The sequence below is a fragment of the Xiphophorus maculatus genome, chromosome 4 (genome assembly GCF_002775205.1).
Source record: "Xiphophorus maculatus strain JP 163 A chromosome 4, X_maculatus-5.0-male, whole genome shotgun sequence".
Lineage (NCBI taxonomy): Eukaryota > Metazoa > Chordata > Actinopteri > Cyprinodontiformes > Poeciliidae > Xiphophorus > Xiphophorus maculatus.
The window spans coordinates 4,562,738-4,583,105 of NC_036446.1; the positions used below are offsets into that span (position 1 = coordinate 4,562,738).

The 20,368-nt window shown below is 36.2% G+C and overlaps 1 protein-coding gene across 1 annotated transcript in view; it reads left to right on the plus strand.

Annotated features, from left to right (window-relative positions):
* The window catches only part of nell1 (neural EGFL like 1), a 230,372-nt gene that overhangs the window by 154,785 nt on the left and 55,219 nt on the right, over positions 1-20,368 (plus strand). Inside the window, exon 13 of the mRNA XM_023332459.1 lies at positions 9,051-9,176. Within this exon, the coding sequence (XP_023188227.1) occupies positions 9,051-9,176 (126 nt within the window). The remainder of the gene's footprint in view (positions 1-9,050; positions 9,177-20,368) is intronic.

Genomic DNA, 20,368 nt, shown 5'->3' on the forward strand with positions numbered 1-20,368 from the left:
TGTGAAAAAACTTTGGAAACCATTAGTCAGTTTCCTTTCACTTCACTGTTGTGTTCTGTCGCATAAAATTGCAGTGAATTACATTTGCATTTATGATGTTGTTAAAACATTCTTTCATAAGGTACTGCAAATTCAGCAGCTGAACATATTGAGGTTTCACTTCAATCCAAAAAGATCAAATCCTTCTACATCTCGCTTTTCGAACCCACAGCAATTGGAGCATAATCTAATGAGTGTGCCCACCATCTTCATCTTGATATTACAAGACTTCAAAATTAAATGTATCAAAATGAATCTAATTTAGTCTCTGCAGTCAAACGTACAATCACATTCACAAGTGTCACATCAGCATTGACTGTGTAGCTGAAGCGTCTCAGTCAGGAAAACAATAAAACTAATTAAGCTCCCCCACATTGTGTTGTTAAATATTTATGCCTTAATATCAATTCTACTCTCAAGTGATTCCTGCATATTACTGGTAAAGTTACAACATCATGGTGATATCTCTCGCAGCGCCTCCCCATCTCTTTGTTTTATCACTGCATTGTTTGATATCTTTTTGTCTGTTTGTCTTTTCTCCATTTTCCCCCCTGTTGTGTTTTTGTGACTCTATGAATCTGTCCATGCATCTTCCTGCAGCTTAGGACGTAAAAATACCTAGAAGCAATGCTATTCTGTGGCATTTACAAAGCAGCTAATCCAGGTGTGGCATTTATTTTCTTTGGCTCTGATTAGCTGTAACCCCAAAGAGGAGAAATTAGGAATACTGTAGATATTAACTTATATGGAAATGATAATATGTTTTACCTAACTTAAATGTATTGCATTTAACTGTTGATGTAAAAATCTACAAACCATTCTAATAGCATAATTTAACTCAAAAATCAGGAAAGAATCCATACACCCTATGGAATGAAGCTGAAAACAAATGTTGACAATTCTCTCGGGTGTCAGACAAGCTTTGTAAAACTAGCTGAGGTTGTCTTTGATTGCTGGACAAATGTATTCCTTCATTATAACAGATCAGACACTCTGGCTGTGCTTTGTGTTTGTCTTTGATATACAACACGTCTTCCTGCATTGAGAAAACCGATTCTGTTTTACTAGAAGCAGGAAGACTGGCTGCTTCTAGTATATTAGGAATAGTGCAAATTGAAAATGCATACTGTTCAGCCTACCCTTGCCTGATGTATGGGTCCATTTCCCTGCACAGACATTTACAGTAAGTGTACGTGTTTTTGGTAAAACTACTTGTAAGAACATTCTGCAGGAACTTGCACAGAACCTGTCATCCAGGTAAACCCTGCTGGTCTGTCTGAGAGAGGGACTCCGTTTCAGGCCTCACACTGTCTGAAAATGTCAGTGTGCAGCTTCGTGTTTGGCAGATCCTTGTTTGAGCTTCACAATGGCAGATTGTTTAAACTTCACTTCTATGCAGTTCTTCTGTTCTGATTGAGCGACACCTTTCTGTTCTCCTGTGCTTAAATTTATCTGTAGACAACATATAAGGCATGCTTTTACAGGAGCATGCTCAAATCTACAGACATGGTCTCTTCTACCTGCACAAACTGAAGTCACCAAGACTTATTTTCTTGTCTTTTGAAAAGGTTTCAATTTTCATTCCAAATACTACTTTAGTTTTTAACCTGGGTTGCGATTTTTAGGCTTACAACTATTGGAAAAGTGACACTACTTTAACTAGGGTCACTGATCCATTCGTTCATTTTGTGAGTCCTTTGGGTCATTCTAACTTGTGAGTTAATTGCAAAGTCATGTAATTACCTTATTTAGACAAAATTATGCACAATGAGCAGGTGAAGAATGATAGAAGCTGCTTCAAAGTGTAATGTGTTAGCTGTAATGAGAATAGGGAATGTAGACAATAACTATTGGCATGTCTAATGCACCCACACACACATATATACACACAATGGTAAAACTGTGCGTGTATATGTTTCATACTGTGTATATACTGTATATATATGCTTAAATACTGTTTCATCATCTGAACAAAGAATAATTTCTACACTGCCACCCCACACCTTGAAAAAAATTTACCTTTATAACCAAATCGCCAAGATTACTATTTTTTGCAAAACGTTGCATACAAATTATTAATAAACTGTTTGAATTTTAGGACAGAATAAGGCGGAATCAATTAAACCAAAGTTCAAAGTATGTTTCAGACAGAAAATTCAGTTCAATATCAAAAGCTGGTTTCCTTGCAAAAGAAGAATGAGACCATAGACTGACTTTCTTGTTGTTTCACTGTTGAGGAAATCCCAACTTGGACACCTGGAAGCAGTTGACTTTGTGGGCAGTTTGTCCAGCATTCAGCTGAACTATATGCCTATGCATTTTTTACATAATTGTATTTTTTTTTCTTTCATACATAGGACAAAATGTTTAAGTTTTGCACATCAAAATTGTCTTAAACAGTCTGTCCAGATTTGAGCCGTCTAAATGTTGCTGTTTTCATTCTTGTCATAGTCTAAAGGTAGCCTAAAGTCAAAATCAACAACCAAACATATATTTTTTTTGTTTGATTATCACAAGCTACTGGGCTAACCTTTTGTTCACTATTATTTGTAATGCTTTGAAATGCAATACAAGACATAATTGTGAAATAATTCTATTGAAGTTTGAAAAGTTTATTAAAGACTTTTAACATAGACATTAAACAAAAACTGATTTACTTTGTGTTATTGATACATTACGTTTCTATGTTTAGGTAATTATTATAACCTAAAAGATGCATGCCTCCATTTAAATATCTAGAGAAAATTATAAACATGCATAGAAACATATTTACTCAATAAAACAACTTTTTCTAGAACAACAATAACTTGTTTTAAGGAGGCAACAGCCTTAGAAATACTCAACACATTTGGTTTTATTGGGTTAAAAGGTTTCACCACTGTTATTAGTTAAAACAATAAACTTCCTAAGGCTTTTTGTACTATATTATTTATTTATGTTGGAAATAATTGCTCTGGCTTCCAATATTTAGAGTTTATTGCAAAGACTGTGTGCAATTATTTACCCCAGCCTATAGACATAATTGCAAAGATATGTATGATGGGAAACAATAATTCCTCCTCTGTAAAAACAAAACAATGATTAGCCCTTCACACTTAATGAAATAGACTACGCAGGATGTTTAATATGTTATGTATTGCACCGGTCTGCAATGCTCTGTGCATGCTTCATTTATCATGGATTGTAATTGCTAGGCCATGCCTAATATGTGAGGAAAATTGACAGTGAGGTTGAGGTAAAAAAGGGAACTGTTGCTGCATGTGCCTGTAACGTGTGAAGGTGATCTGCTGAAGAATGCCTCCGTTAGAAAGATGGAGCTATGTTTTGTGAAGACACATTGTATCTTTAAGCTATATACATTAATTTGTGAAACATATTGTGGCCCATGAATGTGGAGTTAACTTGTTTTTACTTAAATAATTGTGGTGCTAGAATTTGTTCTTGAAAGATAAAATGTTTTCTTTACAAAATGTTATCATTCAGGTGTATCACAGAAAAAGAAACTAATCATAATTAAAGAGTAATGTGTCAGAAAACAAGATTATTTCCACTTTATGAATGATACTGTATTAAGTGGAAACTGTCAACTCAGCTTATTGTCACTGGGTGTTGTAGGTTTTTTTTAGCTTAAGATTAGGTCATAATTCTGACATTAAAACCTAAAAGTTTCATATTTTTTTGCCTTTCTATCATATAAATTTATTTAATTTTTAAGATAAAATGGCTGTACTGTGTTAATTTTTTTAGCTTTTGTAATGTTTGCCCTCAGTGAAAAAAACCCCAAAAACAAGGGGGAGCTGAATCAATTCTGTGAAACATGTTATGAAAAGTATTTAAATAATGTTTTAGACGATTCCAACATATATTTTAATGTTATTTCAAAACTAAAACACAATCAAAACCCATCACTTTAAAAACATCTAAATTCAGTTAAAATCTCAGTACAAATACATGTAAAAATAGGCTTTTTTGACATTGCAAATGTAATTGGACCAAGACGATGTATTGCACTGAGTCACATACTTAGAATATTCCTAAACGAAATACAGTGCAATAATTTCCTTCAGAAATCAGTGAATTATTAAAAGACCAAATAGCACACCAAGCAAGTCAGGGGTGAAAAGTTGCTGAAAGGTAAAATCAAGGCCAGCCAGATTTGATTTGTACCCAATATGACTTCTTTTAAACATGTTGATATGGAAAAATATTGCTCTGGGCAGTTTAGGGTGCTTTTCGCAACATTTGGCTGGTTTTCAGAAAGTTTTGATGAAAATAATTCTCATGTTGTGACAGAAAAGTAAAAATGTCCTCATCCTATGTGCTTATGTTTGTTTTATAGTTTATATACTTTGACATAAATCTGCCGAACATGACATAATTAATAGTCATGGGCTAATCTAGTGTCACTATGAAATGGTACATATGCACATTATAAATGCTTGTATGCATTTATATATTTAATTGTTTTTAGCATGAATTTTAACATAATTTTCAACAGAGGTTGTGATTTGGGCAGTTTTTTTTTTGGTTGTTGTTTTTGAGTTGGGCAGGGATTACATTGTGTTTGGACTGGATCTGTCAATTAGATTTGGCAACCGTATACCCAAAGGTTTGAGCATCTCATAGAGAAGTAATCAATCCATTAATTATGATGTGGTCACACATATAAATAGGGAAAGTATTTATCAAACGAGCAGCAAAGAGGGCCATTGTAATTCTGGGGGAGATGCAGAGATCAATAGCTCAGGATAGAGAATCTGCTCTCAGGAGAAACGATAGTGGTGCCAAAGGAAGTCTTGTTTAAAGTTTACCACTTACCATGCTGGAGACACAGCAAACAGTGGAAGAAGGGGATCTGGTTAAACTTTGTGGCAGACCTGCAAAGCTAACATTGCTCACGACCTTGAATACCTCATCCCCATGGTGAAACATGTTGGTATCATGTGGTGACAATGCTTTTCCTCAGCGGGGAGAGGGAAGCTGGTCAGAACTGATGGAAAGATAGATGGTAGTTAATACAAGACAATCCTGCAAGATAAACTGTTGGAGGCTGCAAAAGATTTGAGACAGGACCGGAGGTTCACCTTCCAGCATGAGGAAAAAAAAACAAAAATACAGTCAGAGCTACAAATCTGAAAATTTGTTGCAAGACTGTAGCTCAAAAAGTTGTTAATTTAAAAATAATAATAAAAAAATCAATAAATCAAGCTATGTGAAGTCACAAATGCTCTCCCTTGTGTCTGCTTAAAACCTAGAATTCGGATAAAGTGCATTGTCTTTGTAATGCAACAATGTCTTTAAAGGTCATACATTCTTTTGTAAAGGACTGTATATGAAAGCATATGAACCCTCTTCTTCTCTAATGTGTATGATGACTAAGGCTGTGTTAACCTTTCCTGCTCAGTCTTCTGACCGTGGTCGGAGGACACAGGGCAGTTCTTCCTCCAGGGCCGAAGTGAAGTCTACTTCAGGGTTAACTCCTTCATACGCCTTGAACATGAACCACACGGTGGCACAAAGGTGGCTGGAAGTTAACTTTTAATAGCGCCAGCTAACAGTTGAAAGCTTCACAGATGTTTTTCCTTTAGCCACTGCTCCGGTCGTCGGCTACGCTCACCCCTCACACATATGCCGTCTCTTCTTCGTTCCCCCAGCATCCCGGTTCTTCTTGTTTTTAGCACGCAGCGCCCCCCTTCTGACCGGAGGACGGCTGCCACACATCTCACTCACCTACTACACTCAACATACACACCACTTACTGAGCTATCATCACATACAGTGGAGGTACTTTCCGCAACAGCTGAAACGATTCCTCGAATGATTCGAGTACATCGATTATTAAAATTCTTCGAGGAAAATTTACCTGCCTCCTTCGTTAATTTATGTTTTATTATTTACCGCGCCGTGTTCCGGCCGGAACATTATTTGTGTTGCGCGGAGCTCTGACTTCCGCCTCTGAGTTGTTGACGAAAGCTAAGTGTTGGCGGCATAGCATCCAATTTTCAAGTTCGGCCCCTGGGGATTTTATTGATTGATGATAATGCCCGGGTTTTCATCGTTTTTGGGAGACCAGTAGGCATCCTTAGTGTGACTGGTGCGATGCCTGGAGTACGGCAGCCTTTCTCCTCCGGGAGCTGCTGGTTCAGACCGAACGGCGGGAACAGCGATGCGGGAGTATTTATACAGGTGAACGGATAGACTGAACACGGCGGGCGGCTGAGTAGTTGATGCTTACAGTGTAAGTGTAACTTTACGAACGAACCGCACAATAAATTTCATATCATCCCGGTCTCAACAAACTGGTGGCGGAAATCATATTGGCGGTACATGGCTGGTAGATAAGTTTCTGAGTGTGACGAACGAAGGTGTCGTAAATATCCCATATTGCCCTCCTCTCCCACGCCCCTCCCGTTCTTACTTTCGTCCCCTAGTCTACCGGTCCCTGGATTACGTTCGTCTTACAACAGCCCTAATGATGATTCATGGTTTTCAGTTTATAGGGACTTTAGAAGTTTTTACCAGTACTTGCAGCATACAACAGAATACTAACAAGGTCAACCGTCATCAATTCCATAATTTTTCTTGAGGATAAGACGGCTTAAAAGTTCTGGAAATATTCTACCGAGTCAAAATCTCATCAAAAACCAATGTTTCTTTGAGCATAAAACTTCTAAGTCATGCCCAGAAGTGCTGAAATTTTTCTGCACTTCTGGACAAACCAGATTAGTGGTTTGTCTCCACTAGTCTGTCTTTTCAAATTTCATAGTCTTAGGTTTAGTGAAGAAAAACAAAACATGAAAATAATATTGTTTGGAATGTGATTGAAATTCACTGCCTTCCCTTTTTTTATTTACTTCAGTGGAAATAGCTCTGTCTGAAATTTATACTCTCAATTGCACCTTCAGAAAATTCATTTTTTTTGTTTCACATTTGGTGAGGAAAAAAAATACATGAAAAATCTGTTGGACATGTAGAAAACGTTCTATATGAAATGTATACCTTCTGTCGCACCTTCACTAAACTGGGGGGCATTAAACTAAAAATAAAGGAGCATCCACAAAAAATGAGATAAAATCATTCTGCATATAATAATGTTCCTTTTGACATCTACATGAAAAGGTGAGCCCTGCACATAGAAGAGACTCTTGCATGAAGGAATATGAGGATTCTTCTCCTTTACTGGCTTACAGAACCAAAACACTTGACATTCAGAATGTGTTTTTTTTTTCTGTTTTTCTGTTTTGCCAGACAATATCGCACAGAGAGGGTTGAGTTGATAGAAACATGTGCACACCCTCACTTACTCATAAATACACATGCACAGAGTCCTATCCCGCCTTATTTTTAGCTGTTCCCCCTACCCAGTCCTGACCTACATCAGAGCATGAATAAAGCAGCCGAGAGATGAAGAGAGTGTGCTCAGAAGGGGGTGGGAGGCGAGGAAGAGGAGGTCTGGGTTGGAGGGTGGTGAGGAAGGAAGAAGGCAGCCAGAGAGACACTGGCAAATCCAGAAAAATGAATTCCCCCCCTGTGCAAAATGACAGTTCCAGTTCTGTCAGCAGACCTCACCTGCAACAATGCCCCCAGAGGAAGATGCTGAGGGCAAAAACACAAACACACATGCAGTCACACACATGGGCATAGTGTCTTGGAACAACACAGATCAAAAAGCCTCATCATTCCTCCTGCCTGACACTCGATGCTTTTCTCACTTATAATGAAAGCTGACAAAAGTGGTGAGCTCTTGACTTTGAATTATTGAGGCTGTGAGTCGGCATTGCGGGGCAGCTGCCATCACCCTTGAACAACGTTTTGGCGCCTTTCACCAATAAAGGGTAATCAAATGAGTGGCTTTTAGGGTAGAGTAGTGCTCCTAAACAAGATGGAAATTGGAGTCAGGTACTGTTGTGTGGCGTCAAAGCACTCTCATAGGTTTCATGCTTTTGATGTAGCAACATTTTATTCTGAAGGGCATCAAAGCTTTGTACACCTGAAGACATGCTCTGTCTCTTCTTAACTCGACAATTTACCACTCTCACTGTACACTTTCTAGGGATGAAATTTACCAAGGAAAAAACCTTTGGGTGTTGCATATAAGTCAATTACATAGTTGATCTAAATTCATCCTGTTGTAAAGGGGAAGCCTGAGCTGAACACCTCAAAGCTAAAATGTATTTATCCAAGGAACGGATATGGAAATAGCTCTCTTCACTCTCCTTCCCTCAAGTGTGGCATGCAGAGTCCCTTAAGTGGTAGAAAGGCCCGTTAGCCTCAGGAATTTGGTCTTCTGCTGCGCACATAAATGCTCTAAACTGTGCAACTACATGTGCACACACATAGAAATCCAGACCCGTTTGCATAAAACCTCCCTTGTGTGTTTCGCGTCCCATTTCATCAGCAGCCATCCAGCTCAGCTAATGCATTCCTGAGCCACGTGTTTTAATGCTCATACAATGTCTTTCAAGCTACATTAGGAAGGGAGGAATTGTGTATGGAGTGAAGGTGTTGTAATTTATCACGATATTACCTGCACATTATGGGTGTCAAAGGAGATGATGCTCTCCTTGCATTTCTCTGGCTCAGTTATAATGTCCTCATCTCATTAGCTCTTTCTTTACTGTACACCTTTTCTTTGGTGTATTTTAACATTTATTGCTGTCTTTCATCTGCCATTCCCATATTTTTAGCTCCTTTCTATTATCTTACTTGTGACAACAGCAGAATATATGTACATGTTTGTATAATTACACACATTGGTCTGTGAGAGGATAATCTTTATTTTGCCCTTTAGGACAATCGATAATAGGGTCAATTTTTGACTTGTGTATATTGTTTAATGAAAAGCAACTCAAAAAAATGCAATGCCCTGAGACTCTGCTGTAATGTAATTGAACCAACACTGACAAAGCAGTTCAGTGAAGTTCATCCACCTGTTGCAGTCTGTTATCAAAATATAAAGCCGTCTGGTCAGTTAATAACCCACTACTTCTACTTTGTTTTTGTTTTTCTAGATATCGATGAGTGTGCAACACAGATGCATTACTGCCAGTCCAATACGATGTGTGTGAACCTGCCTGGAAGTTATCGCTGTGACTGTCTACCGGGTTTCACCAGAGTGGATGAATACTCCTGCACCGGTAAGTCTGATGCATGCTGCCACGTTTTGCACGTTTGAATTTGTTGTCAATCAGAGGCCAAGATTTGAGTATATCCAACTTTTTTGTTTTAGCGCCAAATATACACAAAGTGATTTGCTAACTATTAAACCCTGACTATTTTGCTGAATGCAGACTGTGATTTCTGCAACTGTAAACATAAGTTTGCACATTTAGCTACTTAGTCAGGGATATACAGAATAGAATGGGGTCAAGCACACAAGCTTCTGGGGCTCCTGAAAGAAGATTTATAAAGTTTTTGATGACTGCTGTATTTTTTGTCATTTGTTTCGTCTTAGCTGACTAATTTGTCATATTTTATATATTTGACAGCTTAGGTCCTGGAAATTTTTACTTTTCTTGTTAGCTTCCAATAATCTCAGTCTGACTAAAATTTTAAAGATCAGTGTCATTTTGGTGTATTGTCTATAAGACACAAATGCAGCTGTTAAATGTATCTTTTGCATAGCATAAATGTTAGGAGTTTTTCTTTTCTATTTTCCAGTTTCAGCACTCTATGCCAATTTTTAGATAATTTCAGCCTGTCTAACAACAGAATTGCCAGTTTTCTGCCAAATTTAAGTCTTTGGCTTTTAAGCTTTTATATATATATATATAAAAAAAAAGCAGAGCAGCTACCTTTCTGATTGCTGGCAACATTTTTCCCCCAAAAGGGATGTACAAGAGCACACTTTCTCAAGAGTAAATAAAATGTACTGGGTTGGTGCTCCATGTTTCTCCAGAGAAGTGTTCTTTAATTAGCTCAGAGTTGGCAGCTACACAGGGACATGGATCTATCGGCAATCAATCCATTCTGCGGCTTGTAAACTGTCCCAGCTGCTGACTGGGAGACCTGGGAAGACTCTTTGCATCTGTGAGGAGAGATAAATCCTCCTGCTGGCCTCCCTTTCTCTCCTTCTGCTTCTCCTCGTGTGTTTTCCTTGGGGGTTCCGATCTTCATATTTGCTTCTTAATATTTCACAGTGGAAACAGAATTGCCCATCAGCTTCTGTAATTAGCTTTTTTTGCCCTAATTCCTATTGTTTTGTTAATTATGCTAAGGGTTTTGTGAAGGAAACATTGGCACTGGATTAAAGAAGACAGATGCAGAGATGTTTTAAACCAAAGTTTTATTTATTTACACCAAATATGTAGGATGTAGAAATCTGAGATGTTCACATGAAAAGCAGTAAAATATTACTGGTTTTAAAATATTTGCATTGGAGGCTCATTTAGCCTACCATAAATTGAAGCATCAAGAAACATAAAGTGAAATGCAATGTTCAATATTTTTTGAAGTATTGAAGTTGATAAACATATAAAGCAGGGCTTAGGTCTGCATTGCTTTAAAGCTGCAGTATAACTTTTAAGTTTTTCTGTTTTTGCTAAGACTATGATTATCTGAAAGTAACATGGCGCCTGACCAAAAACAACAAATCAGAGCCTGAAGGAGCATTTTAGTGCTGCTAAATGTGTAAGTTGCCATTACAGGAAAACCGTTTATCCACTGTCATTGGTGGCCATGCATTGGCATTCACCACAGGCTCTGCTGATGGGGAAAAGTTGTATCAGAGCAGAAAGCAAGGGGTGAGCAGCACATTCATAGGAATGATTGACAGCGCTAAGAACCTCCTCCTGGTTCTGATTGGCTGTTTCTAGTCAGCACCGGAAGACTTTCAGCTCGATTTGTTTATCACAGTTTAACTGTCTCATACTTTACTGTCACTACACAGTAAAGCAAATATGTAATTTTTATTTATTTTGTATTTTTTTAAAATAAAAGTTACATACCGCAACTTTAAACAGCTCTTTAAAAGTATATTTTTTTGAAAAATGTAAGAGTACATCTAAATGACTTTCAGCTGAGATAAAACAGATACTGCAGTAAAAAGTGTTTTTATGTTACAGATGGCCATTGTGTGTTTGTTCCTGCCTCTTTGCTGCAGGCCTGTAAATCTGTAAATGTACCGTGTTTGTGTCTCCACAGACACCAATGCATCAGTTAAGTTCATTCACCCCAAAACTTTGCTTACACCACTCCTTTCCCAGAGGGTTCAAAGCTACTGCACTATTTTTTACAGCATGCATCTTCTTAGTCTTTCAGCACTTTTAATCTGATTTGTCTTTCGCATGACTCCCTCTCCTTTAAGCAGACAAAGCTCTGTAGAGAATCAGAGGTTGTAGTAATTGTGTTCCCACTTTATTCCTTTCTATCGAAGTGACCAAGTTGCTCCAGGGTACGAAAGAAAAGAGGTGGCGGAAAAGTGAAGCTCCATATCTCAGGCTTTTAAATCTTAAGTATGGCCTCCAGTTCTCCTGGAATGGCTTTTCTGCAGCCCACATGTACTAGGCATATGGATTTCTTTACTTGTTGTGTGGGTGATTATCTGTACAAGATTCACATTATTTTTTTCCATCACTTCGGCAGTTTTGCCATTCTAAATTAAATATGATTACCTGTCAGTCAAGCAATGTTGTTAGAACTGTGATGTATTTTTCCTTCGTATTTTCCTAAGGCCTGGTGCAGCACTTATGGTGCTCAGGGCATAAAACTGGCTTCTGATTCCATACATTCAGATTCATCTTCCACTGCATGATGAATAAGAATGAAACCCTGTGGTTTACAGCATGATGCAGATATGAATACAAATAAGATAAGTTAGATTTAAAGCATTATAGTGTAAAGTACATTTTGTAAGGTTACCAGCATAAACCTTTGTGATTTTTTTGCCTCCAAATACAATATTAATCCATTCAGGACTTTACTATTTTTACATAGATTTAGGTAAAGATAACGTCGTTATTGTTATCAAACAGAACCTGTCTTCAAGAAGTCTATTTTAAAGCAGAAGAAGGGAAAAAGCATGGCCATTTTCTGCTCATTTCAGCAAAACATTGGCGAGCAGCAATAAGATTTAAAAAGGTAAATAGAACCAGGTGACCCTCCGTTTCTATAATTAGTTGTAGATGCTTTCAGAAACTGTCAGATTTTATTCCCAAATAAGACCAAAACAACAGGAGAGCCTATTTAAACTCTATTATGATACATCTGGTAATGATTTACTCTCTCTAGGAGTTTTCATAATAATCACCATTATGTTTCGCTGCTGCCGTATTAAAAAAATACTTTATCCAACCATCCAAGCAACATAGATTGACAGCATTAATAATTAGGTACATAACCCAGGAGACAACAGCTTTCTGTTTAATTTTTAGATATTCAGACTGAAGACGTTTATGTTTATAAATATGTTATTTTAGGATTGCTCATATCCCACTCTCATTTAACCAGAATGATGCAGTTCATGGTCAATAATTCCAATGCTTTCAGTGATTCTCTGTCTATGTCCAAATTGTCACAGCAAACTGAAATGAGTGTCATGCACAGTTTGAATATTACCAGATATCAAATGTGGTTATACATGTAACACTTATACATGAACAAATCTGGAAAAAATTAATATTTCATGAAATAAAATGCTAATTTTATGCTTCAGCAATGTTTTGAATTTAAATTAATATGCATTAAATTTAGTTTGCCATTATAAAACGAGAATAAATGTTTTCATTGTAAGATAATTTAATTGCTTCAGGTTATTCTGGAAATCAGCATTATACATTAACATTTCATTCAGGGAAATTCATGGTTAAAAGTACAATGTCTGGGAGGAGGTAAAGGAGCTTGAGGTTTTCACAGATTATCTGGGAAGGCTGCTAAGGCAGTGAAGAGAGGCTTGGCCTGATGTGGAACAGTTTCTCAGAGCAAACATCTCACACCAACTGTCGAGCATGATGGAGGAGCGTTGATGATTTGGGTTTGTTTTGCTGTAGGACTTGTGGCTCCTGCAGTTTTCATGACTGGTGAGGCACTGACTCCTCTGGAGTTGTAAAAAGAAATACTGTATATAAACCCAAAATAGAAGATTTGTTTTGAAATTTGACCTTTCAAACACTTTTATGTCATCAATTCCGTACATTTAAAAGTCTGTCTACTTGAATGGAAGTGATCGCCACATAGGGGAGTTGTCTTTGGTTGGACCGATTTGAACTGTATGTTTTTAATCTTTAAATGCGTAGAAGAAAAGCATGCGGCGTTCTGCATTACTCTGTGAATTTTCACTGTGCATTTATGACTGTCCAGAAAGCCTAAATATGCCACAAAGATTCATTAAATATAGTAGAAAGACTGTGGAATGTCAACATGTGTAGTACATTTGCAGTGAAACATGTATATCTATATAAAGAAAGACAGTAACAGGCATGCACCGACTGCTTGTATGTAAATGTCAGTGTAAACGACATAACACCAGCTGGTGCAAAGCTCATTTATTATTTTTTTTTATTTGCTCATTTGTTTATGCACAGTTTAAATAAATGCACAACTTCCTCAATGCTTCACCTCGCCCTTCTTCCATTGATCTGAACAGGCAATGAGTAAATTCAGTGATTTATTTTTTATTTTACCTTTTTCATGATACTCATCATAAATTCTGTTAGCAAAATGTCCTAAATAAGCTGCAAATAGTTTCATGCATCACTTACAAGAACTAGAAATGACTGCATCGTATCATCCAAAATACAGTAGATGTTTTGAGAAAATGCAATGAAATTCATTTTCAAATATTTATCTAATTATTGTGGAAGTCTAGTGTGAAAAGTCTGGCAACCCTCTCCATATACATTAGCTGCTAAAAAATAGAGACCATGCCGTTAAACAGACTTGACAGCAGCCAATTTAATAATCCCATCAAACGCAGTTTTGGGAGGGGAGGGGAAGAATTCAGATAAGTTTGTCTTGGTCCTCTCTTTCATCTATTTGTAATTGCCTCTGAGATGTGGGTGTTTATATTTAGCCTCCCCTTAAAGGTTTGATGTAGGGAATGTTTCTTTCTGTTCATCAGAAAACTGTGCAACCATCTAGAGTGATGTTTGTCCTCACTTAAGTCTGCTTCTCTGTAACCGTCGTTTCCTCACTAGTTCCCTTGGCTGAATACAGATTGAGTCTTGTGGAATAATAATAGAACTCTGTGGCTATTAAAGGGCTGCATGTTTACTGACAGAGCACATTAAAGCAACATGCTTCTATTAATATAATCTGATGCTTTTGCATTTTTATTTACTTGAGCCGTGTATTTCATTGGATTTTAAATGCATTTCTATAAGCTTGTTTGACACTGGTCTATAGGGAGGATGTGAACTGAGGGAAACAAAATGTTGCTGAAAGATCTACTCACAATGTAAAGTGAATATATTAGTATCATAATGAGAGCCACTTGAGCTTTAAGTGCAAGGCCATTAGTGCTTCATGTCAGTTCCAACACGTTCAGTGGTGGTGCAAAATTCTTTTTCTCTCATCAACATTTTCATTTTCTTGAATCAATATATCAAGAGGCGCTGTTAAGTTTTGATAAATATGTGCTTAACAAGACAAATAAAAACATATGCTTAAAGTTGCTTTCATAAAATTTTAAACATTTCCTGCACATTCATGCAGCAGCATTGTTATAGGATTTTCTACATTGCAAAAAAAAAAAAAAGGCTAAAGTTGCTCAATATTTTTTATATTATCGTCAACATTTTAACCTAAGAAACAGCTTTAATTGGTCTTTTTGCTTTTTTCTTCCCTTATATGACTTAAAAAGAAAAATGTAACATGTTCTCAATTTGTTTTCTCAAGTTTCTTAATTTATTTTGGTGTCATATGTTCAAGGGTGTTTATTGATGAAAAATAAGGAAAATGCTATCACCATCACTATTCCCAAATTGCTATATACAAAGACATCGTATTTCAAGTTTCAAAGACTGAATTTACCTTTTGTCATCATTTTTGAACACATGGAAATGTGTTAAATCTCTTGTATTGCTGTGTACATTTCTGATGCATTAAAGAGACAGACACAAACAGGCAACTGGAAAGCAACATAGTTTTCTGAAAAAAAAAAGATTTTAGGAAAAGATTAATAAACTGAAGATGAAATCTTAAATCCAAACTGCTTGTCAAAACTAGAGCAGCAATTACAATATCTATCTGAATAAAGTCAGTAGTTTAGTTTTTGAAGAAGTTGCTCCGTACTGAAATGAGATATATGCAGATTTGTATACAACATTTATTATGTTAATGATTGGATGGTGTTGGAAAGGTTGTAGAAATAAAAAAAATTAAATAAAATAAAAATGTAAATTTAACACAAAAGGAGTGTAAGCTGACCAATTTACATAATTTAAATACATTTATCATATTCAGTACAATCTATCTTGTGTATTTCTAATGTCTTTGACTTTTAAAAATGGAGATATAATCTTCATGCAGTGGTACATAGAAAAAGCGGTATTAATTGACCGGTGGGTCAAGAGAAAGCATTCTCTTAAGCCCCAGGTATATTACAGCTGGGAATTTAGAAATGTCCCCCAACTAATTTAATAGGAACCTATGTCCTTTGAGCTGAATGCTATGACAAGCATTCAATATATTTTGCCCTGTGGCACAGGACATATCTCAGCTGGTTCACCCCATGTTGAGGAGAGCAGCGAGGCTGGGAGTAGTGAACACAGTGACTTTATGTAGGACAAAAAAAGGAGAAGAGGTTGGGGTGGCAGACGGGGATTAAACCTTGTCATTTCTGCCGTGCTCTGTTCTTTTTTATGAGCTTGTCACAGGTCATTAAATTTCACGTTACTGAAGTGTTCTGCTTGACATTATTGAATGAGGCAATGTTGGAAGCTTGAGAGATGAGGACACGTTTAAAGAATTTATTACACATGGGAAAGAGGAATCATGAGGTATTGGTTTAACTCGAATATCCCCTGATGCACACAAAAATTTAAATGAAAGATTCAACACAAAAAATAGAACGTTTAAAAAATAAACTGTTAACTGTAATAATTGCTCTAATAACTTGATCTATAGCACGGCATAAACTTAAGCATATACTAATATTTTCATCATCATCATCACTGGACAAGAAATTACAGAATTTATACTAAGCTGGTCTTTTGATCCAGTTGAAGGTCAACATTATTTTATATCATATATGAGTTCAAATTTGTCTTTTGAAAAACACCACCACAGGAAAGAGAGGGTTTTATTAATACATACCTAACGTTGAATTGATTTTCTTGATGATAAATATATAAACTGAAAATAAAACAGAGTATTTTATACAAAGGTCAGCTGCATGAAAGAGCTAAATAAAGACATTTTGTGTGTTTGTCATTTGAAAGAGCTTACATTTGATAAAAACTATTTTTAGACAAAATCTGCTTTATATAGTGCTACTTTAATATTTAATGCTATTTATTTGTTTATCTTACTTTACAGATCGTCTTTTATCTGAATTCTCAGGTTTCCAATTTGTCTTTGTACAATGTAATTTTGCATTGTCTTATTGTGTGACTTATTATGTAAATGATTTTATGTTTGTTTTACTTTGCGAAATAATTTGTATTATATTTGTAATTATGAAGACTATGTAGAAGAAACAAAATTGATATAAATTGAATTTATCTAAACTAATTTTGAATGTATAAATGGAAAAAGAAACAACAGGAAACAGTTTGCATTACACAAGTAATACATGAGACACACAGACTGACTCTGTGATGTTTTAGAAGAGGATGTTCCTCAGAAGTCAAACCAGACTCCCTGCTGTGTCTCATAATAGGGATCTGTGACAGTGTTATTGACACTTGAAAAACAATCGTTTGATTGCTTTGCCATTCTTACAAATTCAGTTCTTCTTTTTTTAATTTTGTTTTGATTCAGTTTGTACCAGTTTCAGTGTGGTAAAATGTATTTTGCAAATACCCACAACTGCCAACCAAAGCTGTTTTGTAAGACGAAGCAATATTTTATTCCTTAGTCTGCTATAACAAGCATACTCAGTGCTCTCAAAGACTCACAGTTAAGCTTTTGTTATTATACTGTATTTGCCAACATTTAGCATAAATCAGATCACAATTAGGTGAAAAACGATGTTAAGTATTTTCGTAAGTGAGATAAAACGAAAAAACAATATTCTGTGTTCAATATTTGCATATTTTTTAGTAACTCAATAATATTTTAGCCTTAAATTTGTAAAATGTCATTACTATTGATGGTTCATAAGAGCTCAAAATCTCACTGATCTACTTGTGCTTTAGGGATCAATGACTTGTCTAACCTTCTAAGACATGCTGCTCCTTTAGTACCTTTTCATTCTGAGCATTTTTTCTAATTGGAAAATAAAATCAGTAAACCTGCCAGTCCTTCTAATATTTAATGTTCTTCAAGGCATGCATGATGCAGAAGCCTGAGAGCGCACTGGGCGCTGTCCGTGGTTCTGATGATGATGATCCGTTATTATGCATCATTAGCTCAGCGCTTCAGGGGTCACCTCAACATGTCCAGACTTGACTCTACATCACTACATAATCATCACTAATTAGGAAAAAAAATTTGACAGAGACAGGCAGCGCACTCATATTAGACGGTTGTTATCTCGCAAAGAAATGCTAAGGTAACCACTGGCAATGTAATCATTTCTCACTGACATGATCATTTATTGTTCGGATTTACTATGTTATGGGGGGAAAAACACTCACTTGAATAGTTAACCACTAATGGTTAAAATATCCCATTAATAATTCTGTGACAGTGGTAATTAATTTTTTAGTTCTCCTGCAGGTATGATAGACAGCTATCACAGCATGGTTTTTAGGTGAGTGATGAACTGTGCTAGAATATAGTTAATTTTTTATCAAATGCCTGTATAAATGCATTTAAATGATTTGAACTATTTTTCACTCAGACTAGGTAATATTAGGCTCCACTTTAGAATACACAAAATCTTCTTAGTTGTACCTTTCAGGACAACACAAACAAAAATATGAAAATACACTTAAAATATTGTTTTCATTTAAAAAAGCTACATACTTAGCCATTTACTTAAGTGTTTTTTGTTTTGTTTTTTCTCAATCAGAAATTGTTATTCAACCTAATGGTAGCTATAAGGAGTCTGGATATTGTGAGCCAGGTCATTATTTTCCATTGTCACCTTCCTAAAATAATGGTCTAAGTCATTTTGTAGCAAAAGTGATTTTTGTAAAAAACAAATAGAAACTTTTCCCAAAAAATGACTCGGGCCATTACTTTAGGAAGGTGGCAATATGTTTTTTTATGTATTTGTTAAAGCTGTCACTACAGTCTAGCAGTTTAGTAGGAGACAGATAATTTATGGGAAAAATTAAGGTCCTCTGCTTTCTCCCAGCTTTATCTGGAGAAATGCACAAATCTGTCAGAAACAACCAATCAGAGCCAGGAGGAGGGTCTTAGTGCTGTCAATCATGCTTGTGAAATGGTATTGGTCTGAAATATAATTTTCATCAGAGCACTCTGAAATTTATCGGCGTTATATGACAAAATAAGTCAAAAGAATAAATACTTTTACGAGATACAGGTCAATGTGTACTAATTTCTTTCTTGATCATAATATCTGGCTTGTGTTTGTGTATTTGTTTTACACATTAATTCAGTCTGTCCATCTGTTGGTGTACAGAAGCAACTTCAAACAACATGTATGAGTATTTCAGTGTTTTATGTTGCTGCCCTCTTCATCAGCTCTCAACATTAACCTACTAAATATTTAACCATGTTACATCACAAATTAAATCTGGTTTTGCTGGCTCCTCTCGTAAACTCCGCTTCACTTCCTACCTCTACTTCATAGTTCAGCATGTGGAAGAAATTCATGGGACGATGAAGGCAAAATCATTTCTCCTGGTCGCTGCAGGGCTTCATGAGCACCACTCATTAATTAAGCAGAATACATTAGTCATGACTCCCACCAAGCTTTTGTACATTGATGAGGAGTGTGTGTGTGCGTGTGTAGGGGGGTGCGCATATGAGTATGAATTATAAATGTACTCAACTGTAGGCTATGTCCTGACATGTACTTGTTTCTATGTTACAGAAAATACATAAACTATTGGGCCATGTTGTAAAAAGCATGTCACTAAGCATATATTTAGCATATCACTAATAAACATGTAAAATCAGGTTTGGTTCTAGAACATTGATTTCCTGCACTGTACATCAATAACCTCATTTTGTTTAAATGCAGATGAGTAATTATTATTTTGTGCTTGTCTAAGGGTTCTGTTGTAACAGCCAGCCTTTTTACTTAACAATCTGTGTAGAAGTAGACTACTTTATTAGGTGATTCCATGATGTTATATGTTATGCTAAAAAGCAAGGAATAAAAATGGAATAGATATTAAAATACAAACACTTCCCAGAATTGTTAAATTACTTTGTTTGGTGATTCATGGAACAAAAACTTTATTTTCAATAATCTTGCTTCAAGCTGAACAAAAGATCTTACAGCTTGTGCAGGAAGTGATTTCTTTTAGAGGGGGCAAAAGTCTGAACTGTGCAGGGAATTTTTTGTGTACCGGATTTATACCACAAGACTGAGCATAAGCTTGATTAGAAAATGAATGACACTCAATAATCTTTTAATCTTGCTTTTCTTCTTCTCATAATTATTGGAAGGGGAAGTCAAAGTGAAAAAAAAAACATAATTGCAAAGACTTGGATTTTACGATTCATAAAGAGAACTCAGAGTTCTGAAATGTGGTGAAGTCAAAATCTTTCAGATTCAAATATTTAAACTGGTTTTAAAAAGTGTTATTTTAGATGGTATCAGTCTTAGTGTAACTAACTCACAACAAGCAAAGCAGAGAAAATCCTTAACTTACTTAAATAGATTTTGCACACAGTTTATCAGTTTAAACAAGAAACAAAGTATTTTATAACCAGTTGAAACAGGATGTAGTGGTTTCTTACACTCATCTACAGGATTTATGCATACATCCTTAAGGGACAGTTTTTTTTTTTACATTTTTATTCAAGACACAGTGCCTACCTAGTTGTAAACCTGCTGAGTAGGTGCCAATACTCTGCTTAGAATCTCGCTGGGCTTAAGTCCCACCACTCTCCTATCACAACAGTTCCCAATGAGACAACCCATGTCAAGTGGCCCTTCACCTCCAGCTGCATCTTAGATCCAGTCTCTCCCCTCTCTCAGCTCACACAACCATCAGGGCTGATCACTGGAGATTTCATTATGAAGGACGTGCGCATGAGAGCCTGCAATTTAACGTTCCTAGGAGTGACTGTAATCAATTTTATGAACAAA